This window comes from Nannospalax galili, unplaced genomic scaffold, assembly GCF_000622305.1.
Source record: "Nannospalax galili isolate Female #2095 unplaced genomic scaffold, S.galili_v1.0 scaffold853, whole genome shotgun sequence".
Lineage (NCBI taxonomy): Eukaryota > Metazoa > Chordata > Mammalia > Rodentia > Spalacidae > Nannospalax > Nannospalax galili.
The window spans coordinates 202,427-212,969 of NW_008332825.1; the positions used below are offsets into that span (position 1 = coordinate 202,427).

Below are 10,543 nucleotides of genomic sequence, written 5' to 3' on the forward strand. Positions count from 1 at the left end.
AGGCAGCTGGTGGTGGTGCCACCCAGAGATGCAAAGGGAGATGGGGGTGGGAAGAGGCCCCAAGGGCTCCTGGGGACTGCACTGAGGAACTCAGTTGGTCTGGATGCTAAGGATCAGGAAGCGGAGAGGTCAGCCCCAGTGTCTAGGAAAGAGGCTGGCCAGCTGGGCAGCCCAGGGAAGCAGAGGGAGGTGAGGGCAAGACCAGGCCAAGAGGGCTCCTGGGAGAGAGGCTGGTGTGTCCTGCAGACCAGAGAAGCAGAGGGAGGTAAGGGTGGGCCCAAACCCAGAGGGCTCCTAGGGACTGCCAGAAGGACCTGGATTGGTCTGGATGCAAAGGATCAAGAAGCAGTGGTGGATCCCCTGGTGTCTGGGGCACCAAGACAAGGAATGGGACAGCACCCAGGCTAGGAGGAGAGATGGGTGGGGGAGGTGGGAGGGTGAGTGAGGCTGGGGGAGTCCAGGCGCAGAGGGCACGATGGACTTACCTAGGAGGGAGGCCTGCAGTCATGCTAATTGCTTATTTTTTATTGTTAGTGTTCCACTTGGGATTCCCCTGTATCCTGGTAGATTTTATTTTATTTTCTTGCAGTGCTGAGGAGCAAACCCAAGGGACTTGAGCATACTAGGCAAGCCCTCCATCTGACAGATTTTGATTATTTAACTTTTGAATATGCAAGACATTGTTATGGTTTTAAAAAGTCAGAGATGGGATGGGAGAGATGTCTCAGCAGTTAAGTACACTGGCTGCTCTTGCAGAGGACCTGGGTTCGGTTTCCAGCACCCACATGGTGACTATCAGCTCCAGTTCCAGGGAACATGACACCCTCTTCTGTCCTCCGTGGGCATTGCATGACATGGGTGCACTTACATGCATGCAGGTAGTACGCTCATACAGGTAAAATTTTAAAAAGAAATAAAATTTTTTTAAATTAGAACAAAGTCAGTGCCATACAAAGGGATGTGCCCAGGGAAACCCTCCCTACTGTCTAAGCTGCCTGGCCCTTCCTTGTACTAACCCAATTTTCACCATCTTTCTGTTCAGGGAGTCATTTTTCTCTGATGTACTCTTCCTGGATTGCCTTTGAACAAATGAGAAGATAAATGAATATTCTTAAGCCCTGTCTCTCTTTCATGAAGGATAATATACTACAAATGGGGTTATCTGTACATACATACATACATACATACATACATACATACGCTTTTAATAGGTGACATGATTTTACTATGTTGCCTGGCTGGTCTCAAATGCTTTTTGAGTGATTGATTGATTGATTGATTGATTGAATTTTGGTCTTTTTGAGACAGGGTCTCCCTGTAGCTCCAGTTGCTTGGAACTCACTCTGTAGACCAGGCTGGTCTCGAACTCACAGAGGATCCGCCACCTGCCTCTGCCTCCCAAGTGCTGGGATTAAAGGCATGCGCCACCATGCCCAGCTGTTTTATTTTTTAATTAAGCAATTTTTATATGTGTGTTTTGCTTGTATGCATATAAGTGCACCAAGTGTGTGCAATGCCTGCTGAGACCAGAAGAGGGAGTCAGATCCCCCGGAATTGGAGTTAAGGATCATGTTAACTGCTAGGTGGGTGCTGGTAACCAAACCCAAGTCCTCTTTAAGAGCAGCCCGTGCTTTTAACCACTGGGTCATCTCTCCAGCTCCTGACCTCAAAATCTTGGGCTCAGCCAGGTATGGTAGTGCACACCTGTAGTCTCAGCATTCAGGAGGCTGAGGTAGGAGGATTGCTGAAAGTTCAAGACCAGCCTGACCTACATAGTGAATTCTAGGTCAGCCTAGCCTACATAGTGAGACCCTGTCTCAAAAGCAGCATGCGTGAGCCACGGCACTGAGCCTTTGACTTTCCCTTTTATACTTAGTACTGTAGTCTAGAAATCACGCCATGTTGGTCATAGAGGACTTCTTTAATCTTCTACAAATGTATAATACTCTATTATGGGTGTACTAGTTACTTTTTATTGCTGTGATAAAATGCCATGACCAAGGCAACTTACAGAAGGAAGAGTTTATTTGGGCTTAGGGTTCCAGAAGGATGGTCCATAATGGCAAGAGAGGCATGGTAGCAGGAGGTAGAACAAGAAACTGAGAGATCACATCTTCAACCACAAATACAAAGCAAACTGGAAGTGGGGCAAGGTTATATAAACTCTCAAAGTCTGCCCCCCAGTGACATACTTCCTCCAGCAAGACTGTACCTCCTAAATCTCCCCAAACAGCACCATTAACTGGGGACCAAGTATTTAAATACATAAGCCCATGGTGTGTGTGTCGGGAGGGAGATACTTCTCATTCAAACCATCAACAATGAATATGTACCACGTTTTATTTAACCATTTAATTTGGGGGATGGGTGGGAACAAGATCTCAGTTTGTAGCTTAGGCTGGCTTTGAATGTCCTGTGTAATCCTCCTGTCTTATCCTGTCAAGCGCTAGGATTATAGGCATATATCACCACTCCCGGCTCGTGTCCTTTTCCTATTTATAGATTCCACATATGAGAGAGATCATGGTATTTGTCTTTTTTAGTCTGGCTTATCTCATGTTACACAATGCTCTCCAGTTCCATTTTTTTCTCCCGTGCATGTCACCATTTCATTCTTCTCTATAACTGAATAAAATCCCTTTGTGTATATCCACCATTGTCTCCTTATCCTTCGATCTGCTGGTGGACATCTCGGTGGATTGCATTTTTCATTTATTGTGAACAGTGCAGCAATGAACATGGATGTGCAAGCGTTTTTTGAGGAAGCTTCATATTGGTTTCCATGGTGGCTGTACCAGTTCACATCCCTGCCAGCAGTGTATAAGGTGTATGAGTTCCTTCTTCCCAGCATCCAAATCAACATTTGTTGTCATTTGTTTCCTGATGAGAGCCTTTCTGATTAGAGTGAGATGGAATCTCAAAGCAATTCTAGTTTGCATTTCCTTGACGGATAAGGATGTTGAAGCCCTTTTCAAGTATCTTAGTGGCCATTTGTATTTCGTTCTTGAGAACTGTCTAGTCAATTCAGTAGCCCATTTATTCATTGGGTAATTTGGTTTTTAGCATTCAATTTGTGTGATTCTTTGTAGACTCTAGATATTAATTCCCTGTCAAGTGTAGAATAGGCAAAGATTTTTCTCTAATTCTGTAGGCAGTCTCTTCACTGCTCTACTTCCTTTGCTGTGCAGAAACGTTTTAATAATAGCTTTCTACAACCCTATTTGTCAGTTCTCGGAATTATTTCCTGTGCTACTGGAATCCTTTTTTAGAAAGTTCCTGCCGAAGTTTCTGTCTTGATGTGTTTTGCCTATGTTTTCTTCTAGCAGTTTCAGTTTCAGGTCTTACACTAAGGTCTTTGATCCATTTTGAATTGATTGTGTGTGTGCGTGTGTGTGTGTATGTATGTGTGTTCAGGGCAAGAAATATTAACTCATTTCATTCTTTTCATGTGGATATCACGTTTCTTCAGCATCATTTGTTGAAAAGGCTGTCTTTTTTTCCAATGTAGTTTTTGACACCTTTGCTGAAGATTAAGTATAGCTGTGTGGGTTTACTTCTGGGTTTTCTATTCTTTGTTTGTTTGTTTGTTTGTTTGTTTGTTTGAGATAGGGTCTCATGTAGCCCAAGTTGGGCTCTACCTTCCTATATAGCCAAGGATGACCTGAATTGCTGATCCTCCTGCCTTCACCTCTCAAGTGCTGAGGTTATAGGCATGCACCACCACACCCAGCTTCAGTCATTTATTCTGTTGTTTTGATCTACTTCTCTGTTTTTTGTGCCAGTACCATGCTGTTTTTGTCATTATAGTTCCATAGTATAATTTGAGATTAGATATTGTGATACCTCCAGCCTTGCTCTTTCTGCTTAAGGTTGTTTTGGCTATTTGGAGTCTTTGGTGCTTCCACATGAATTTTAGGATTGTTTCTTTCTAGCGCTCTGAAAAAAAAATGTCACTGGTATTTTGGTAGGGGTTGCATTCAATCTGCAACTTCCTTTTGTTGACATAGATGTGCTCATGGTTTTAGTTCTGCCCATCCGTGAGCACAGGAGTTCTCTTCTTCAATATTGAAGAAGTCATTCTTCAGTATCTTAAAATTTTCAACATAGAGGTCTTTTACCTCTTTCGTTAGGTTTATTCCTAGATTTTATTTTTGGTTTTGAGACAGGGTCTCTCTGTAGCCTTAACTGGCCTGGAATTCACTATGTAGACCAGGGTGGCCTTGATCTCACAGAGATCTCCCTGCCTGTGTCTCCAAAGTGTTGGAATTAAAGGTGCCACCATACCTGGATTATTCCTAGGTTTTAAAAGCTATTCTGAATGGAATGTTTTCCCCTGACTAATTTCTCAGAAAGTTCACTATTAGTATATAGTTAAGCGACTTTTTTGTGTGTTGATTTTGTATCTTGCTACTTTGCTTAAAGTGTTTATCAGATCTAAGAGTTTTCTGGTGGAGACTTTAGGAGCTTTTAAGTAAAGGATCCTCATCTACAAATAGGAATAACTCATCTTCTTTCCTTCCTATTTGCTTCCATTTCATTCCTCTTGTCTTACTGCTCTAGCTAAGATTTGAAGCACTATATTTAATTTTGTACGGATCGAGTGGAGAGTGGGCACTCTTACCTGGTTCTAATTTATTTATTTATTTGTTGGCTTTTTGAGACAGGGTCTCACTATATAGTCCTGGATGGTCTTGAACTTACAGAGATCTGTCTGCCTCTGCCTCCCCAGTGCAAAGGTGTATACCACCATGCCCAGGCTTGGTTCCAGATTTTAAAGGAAATGCTTTCAGTCTTTCCTGATTCAGTGTAGGTTTGTTGTGTCTAGCTTTTATTATGTTGAGCTGTATTCCTTCTGTTTCCTAGTGAATGGAAGGGCATTTATCATAAAGGGATGTCGAACTTTGTCAAAGATGTTTTTTCTATCTATTGAAGTACTTCTGTGGTTTCTGTCCCTGAGCCTATTTGTATGCTGTGCTGCATTTATTGATTTGTATAAGCTGGCTCATCCTTAAACCCTTGGAATAAAACCAACTTGGTCATAATGACAGATCTTCTTAATGTGTTCTTGCATTTCAAGTATTTTGAGAATTTTTGCATTTATATTCATCAGGGAAATTGGGTCATGTTTTTTTGATCTTACCCAGCTTTGGTATCAGGGCAATGCTGTGCTTGGAGAATGAGTTTGGTAGTGTTCCTTTGCTTTCTATTTTGTGGAACCATTTGAGAAGTGTTAGTAGCATCTTTCTTTTTGTTTTTTGTTTGTTTTCAGACAGGGTCTCACTATGTAGCCCTAGCTGGCCTGGAACTCTCTCAGTTCCCAGGCTGGCTTCACTCTCTCAGAAATCTGCCTGTCTCTGCCTCCCAGTGCTGGGATCAAAGATGTGTGTCACCATGCCTGCCTGGTATTAGATTTTTTGTAAAAATAAAAAATGTTTTAAAAAGATTTTATTTTTATTTTACGTGTATGAATGATTTGCCCACCTGTATATAAGTATACTACCTGTGTGCCTGGTGCCCATAGAGGCCAGAAGAGGGCATTGGATCCCTTAGATTTGGTGTTAAGGATTATGTTAGCCACCATGTGAGTGCTGGGAACTGAACCTGGGTCCTCTGGAAGAGCTATAAGTGCTCTTACATCTCTCCAGTCCCAGTATAATCCTTTCTTAAAGGCATGAGGATTAAGGGTTCTAAACCAATTGCTTTTTTAGCTTTTTAGCTAAGATCAATTAAAGAGTTCCAGGTCTGCCTGTGCTACACCAAGGAGACCCTGCCTCAAAAAGGGGAGAGAGGGAACTGGAGAGATGGCTCAGTGGTTAAGAGCACTGACTGCTCTTGCAGGGGACCCAGGCTCAATTCCCAGCACCCACATGACAGCTAACAACTGTTAGTAACTCCAGTTCCAGGGTATCCGATGCCTTCTTCTGACCTCCTTGTGTGCTGCTTAACATGGGTGTACTTTGCCACATGCAAAATGAGCGGCTTAGTGCAGGGCATGTCTGCAGGTAATATAATCATACACATAAAATAAAAATAAAGTATAAAAAAGAGAGAGAAATGAGAGAGAGAGAGAGAGAGAGAGAGAGAGAGAGAGAGAGAGAGAGCGAATAGGGCTACTGTAGGATGAAATGGCTATGATCCTGAAGCAGGAAGCTAGGCAGGGCTGGCTGGACCTAAAGGTCATGGAGGGAATCAGTGCACAACGCAAAGGCCTTCCTAACAGCACTATCCACATTAGAGTGGGATGGCTGGCTCCTCAGTCTTGGTCACAGAGGCCTCATGGCTCCTTGCAGCACAAGGAGGAATGAATCTTTCTTCAGAGGCCTTGGCTTACCTGACCAGTGCTCATCTTTCATGCTGTGGGGGCTTCTGTCATTACAGGTTGGCCCTTTGACAACGCCACATGCAAAATGAGCGGCTTAGTGCAGGGCATGTCTGTGTCTGCATCTGTCTTCACGCTGGTGGCTATTGCTGTGGAAAGGTAAGAGATTTTCCTGGGGACTGACACTGAGGAACTGCTGCCCCTGATGCTAGGCAGGCTGGAAGGTCAGAAGGAGGAATTTTTTAGAATAATACCCTATTCCTTTCTGGAAGGCAGAGGCTGATCCTGACAGGGCTTTTTAGTGCTTCCTGGGGCCTGTGAGATGCTCAAGGGTGGTTTGCATCCTCAGCAACAGGAATCTGCCTCCCCTGCCTTTGAGTCCTGGGAGCCAGAGCTCAAACAGGAGGCTGTTTGTCTGGGTATAGCTGGGAGGAAGAGTCTCTTTCTGCCCCTTTACCCTCCCACCTATTTGCTAGTCCCTGGTGTGTCTGCCACTTCCTGTCATTTAGCCTCAGACCCCAGTAGAGTCTCAGATAAGCATGGTTCTGTTCATGTGGTCAGAGGTATGGGATGGAACCCAGTCAGGGAGGCTTTGGACCAGTTCACAAGTTTTCCTTCCTGGAATACAGTTGGTTGTCCTGTCTCTCCTCCACCCTTTGCTCAATATCTTCAGTGTGGTAAGGGCTCCTGGGAGGTGCCTCCCCCCAGGGACTAGGAGGCACGTAGATCAGATGGAGATGGCTGTTGTCCTCACTGCCTCACAGTGATGTTGGGCCACGTACTCAGTTACTGTGGCTGGAATCTTATCTGTAAAATGGTAACTGTCCTATAGGGAGGCTGGAGGCTTCAGGCAGTTTCTGCCTACAGAGTTTATGGACAGTTCCTAGCCCACAGAGCAAATGCCAGCTGTTCACATTATTTCTTCCATATAGCCACACCTCCTCCTTGTCCCTCTCTCCACCTCCAGTTCTTCTCCTTCTAGAATCTAGTTTTCCCATCTTCTTCTCACCTCTGCCCCCATCAAACTCAGTTTTTGTTGGTTTTGTTTTTGCTTTAAGACAGGGTCTCATGTACCCCAGGCTGGCCTTGAACTCACCACATACTGGAGGATGACCTTAAACTTCTGATGCTCCTGACTCTGCCTCCTTAGTGCTAGGATCATTGGCATCTGCTGCCATGCCATTTTGTTTGGTGCTAGGGATAGAACCCAGGGCCTCATGCATGCTAGACAAATACTGTACCAATTGAGCTACATCTCCAGCCCCAAACCCAGTTTTTTGTAACTCTGTGAAGTATAGCCAGCTGTCATGATGGAGCTGGATTCCCCTCTCCACAAAGCCACTAAGAGCCAGTTATGTGGGGAAACCCTCCACTCAACCAAAATTTATTTTCTTGTCATTGTTGAGTGACATGAGAGTGTAAACATTCCCCAGTATGCTTATAGTTTGTTGAGCTCCTCCTCCAGGAAGTCTTCCCAGATGACCCCAGGATTCTCCTCTACCTGTTGGGCTTATAACAAGGACTACATGTTTCAGGAGTCCTTTCTTTCTTTCTTTCTTTCTTTCTTTCTTTCTTTCTTTCTTTCTTTCTTCTTTCTTTCTTTTCTTTCTTTTTTTGTCTTTTTGAGAGAGGGTCTCCCTGTAGTCCCAGCTGGCCCAGAACTCGCTATGTAGACCAGACTGGCCTCAAATTCACAAAGATCCACTTGCCTCTGCTTCCTAAGTGCTGGGATTAAAGGTGTGCACCACAAACACAGAAATGAGGCTATTAAGGCAGAAGGTCAAAATCATACAGGCCGAGGTAGCAAGGTCAGGCCACTGGGGAGGGGAAAGTTACTTCCAGCCTGGGGAGACAGAGTAGGCTGGATTAGGTAAGTGAAAAATAAAGGGCCTCTGGCCAGCGGTCAGTACCATACCCTGCCTTTAAGGAACCATGTGAACTTTAAGAGAGCCCATCTCTTTTCTGGGGTGGGTCCAACCTTTGTTAAACAAATGAGGCTGATGCCACAGTCCTTGAGTCTATTTTCTGGCAGAGGTGGATGGCAGAGGGAATTCTGGGAAGTAGGAGATCCTCTTTTTTCTCATTTTTGTGTATGTGTGTGTGTGTGGCGGGGGGAGACAGAGTATCATGTAGCCCAGGCTGACCTCAAACTCTTTAGCCAAAGATATCTTTGAACTCCTGATCCTCCTGCCTATACCTCCCAACAGTTGTGCAGTGTCACACTTGGTTTCTTTTTCTCACTTTTAAATATTCAAAATGTCTCCAGAAGTGGGGTGATCTCAGTTCATCTTTACCACAGGACAGAGGAGGGCAGATTATGGGCCCCATTTTTGCAGATAAAGAAACCAAGGTCCAGAAAGTCTTTTGAGAAATCTTGTATTGATGTAAACACACCCTGTTTTCTGGGTAATTCACAGACAGTTAAAGCCTTACATCTGTGTTGGGCAGGGGAGATGGCTCAGGGAGCTGGTAAAGGCACTTTCTGCAAAGCTTGGTGACCTGAGTTCAATACCCAGGACTCACATGTTGAAAAGAGAAAATTCATGAAAGTTGTCCTCAGACTTCCACATTACACACACACACACACACACACACACACAAAATGTGAAAGAAATTTGCATTTGTAGATTCACCTAGTCAGGCTTGTCAAGGGACACAGAATGAGCACAGTCGCTGTTCCAGCTGCGTCTAAACAGCACCCCCCCTCCCAAGAAATATAGACCCAAGCCACTGATGCCAGGCAGCACCTCCCTTCTCCCCTGCCTTAAATCCTGCCTGGGTTCCTGGGCAACACAGCAGGGTGAGCTGCCTCCTTCGCAAGTGAGAAACCAATTTACTTGCAGTCATCTAATTAGTGTCTAAGCTGTCCAAGTTGTCCCCCTATGTTGCCAGAGGTGCGATGATGAATGTCAGGTGTTCCTGTTCAGCAGTCCTTAACGAGGTCAGCTCTGGCCTCGCTGGGTCCCAAGGGACCCTCCCAGACCCTTGCCTCTCTTCCCGACCCTGGCTGCAGGTTCCGCTGCATCGTGCACCCTTTCCGCGAGAAGCTGACCCTCCGCAAGGCGCTGCTCACCATCGCGGTGATCTGGGCCCTGGCACTGCTCATCATGTGTCCCTCGGCCGTCACGCTGACCGTCACGCGCGAGGAGCATCACTTCATGGTGGATGCCCGCAATCGATCGTACCCGCTCTACTCGTGCTGGGAGGCCTGGCCAGAGAAGGGGATGCGCAAGGTGTACACCGCGGTGCTCTTCGCGCACATCTACCTGGCGCCTCTGGCGCTCATCGTGGTGATGTATGCTCGCATCGCTCGCAAGCTGTGCCAGGCTCCGGGCCCCGCACGGGATGCCGAGGAGGCGGCAGCCGAGGGTGGCCGCTCGTCACGCCGCAAGGTCCGTGTGGTGCACATGCTGGTGATGGTGGCGCTCTTCTTCTCGCTGTCCTGGCTGCCGCTCTGGGCGCTGCTGCTGCTCATCGACTATGGGCAGCTGAGTGGGCCGCAGCTGCATCTGCTATCCGCCTACGCCTTCCCCTTCGCGCACTGGCTGGCCTTCTTCCACAGCAGCGCCAACCCCATCATCTACGGCTACTTCAATGAGAACTTCCGCCGCGGCTTCCAGGCCGCTTTCCGTGCCCAGCTCTGCCCGCTGCCCTGGGGTGGACACAAGCAGGCCTATTCCGAGCGCTCCGGCCGGCTCTTGCGCAGGCGGGTGGTAGTGGACGTGCAGCCCAGTGACTCTGGCCTGCCGTCTGAGTCCGGGCCCAGCAGTGGGGCCCCGGGTCCCGGGCACCTGCAGCTGCGCAATGGGCGTGTGGGTCACCATAGTGGGCCTGGGGAGGGTTGTAACCCTCATATGCCCCTCACCATCCCAGCCTGGAACATCTGAGATTGACCAGAGAGGGCAGGCTCTGTAGACCTATGGCCCTGACTCGACAGCAGCCTGGAGTGGCATTAAAAGAGGGTGCCAGGATGCCTCCTTGACAAAAAAACAAGGCAGTGGGCAGCTGCTAGCGATGGGGAATGAGAAGGGGAAGGCTTGAACTTTCCCAAACCCCTTCTGTGCCATAGCCATACTGGACGGTTGTATCTCATCATAATGCTCTTACACCCCATGGGGAAAGATGACATGGTCTTTCAGCTGGAAATCCCACTAGAACCTGATTTCAGGGTCTCTATGAAGTCCATATCTCCATCAGTCTCACCAAGGCCATCTGGGATAGATC

At 46.7% G+C, this 10,543-nt stretch overlaps 1 protein-coding gene across 1 annotated transcript in view; it reads left to right on the forward strand.

Moving 5' to 3' along the window:
• Nucleotides 1-10,258, forward strand: part of Npffr1 (neuropeptide FF receptor 1) — a 41,146-nt gene extending 30,888 nt beyond the window's left edge. Inside the window, exons 3-4 of the mRNA XM_029560947.1 lie at nucleotides 6,379-6,478; nucleotides 9,333-10,258. Of these exons, the coding sequence (XP_029416807.1) occupies nucleotides 6,379-6,478; nucleotides 9,333-10,206 (974 nt within the window). The 3' untranslated portion in view covers nucleotides 10,207-10,258. The remainder of the gene's footprint in view (nucleotides 1-6,378; nucleotides 6,479-9,332) is intronic.
• The last annotated feature ends 285 nt before the right edge of the window (nucleotides 10,259-10,543 follow it).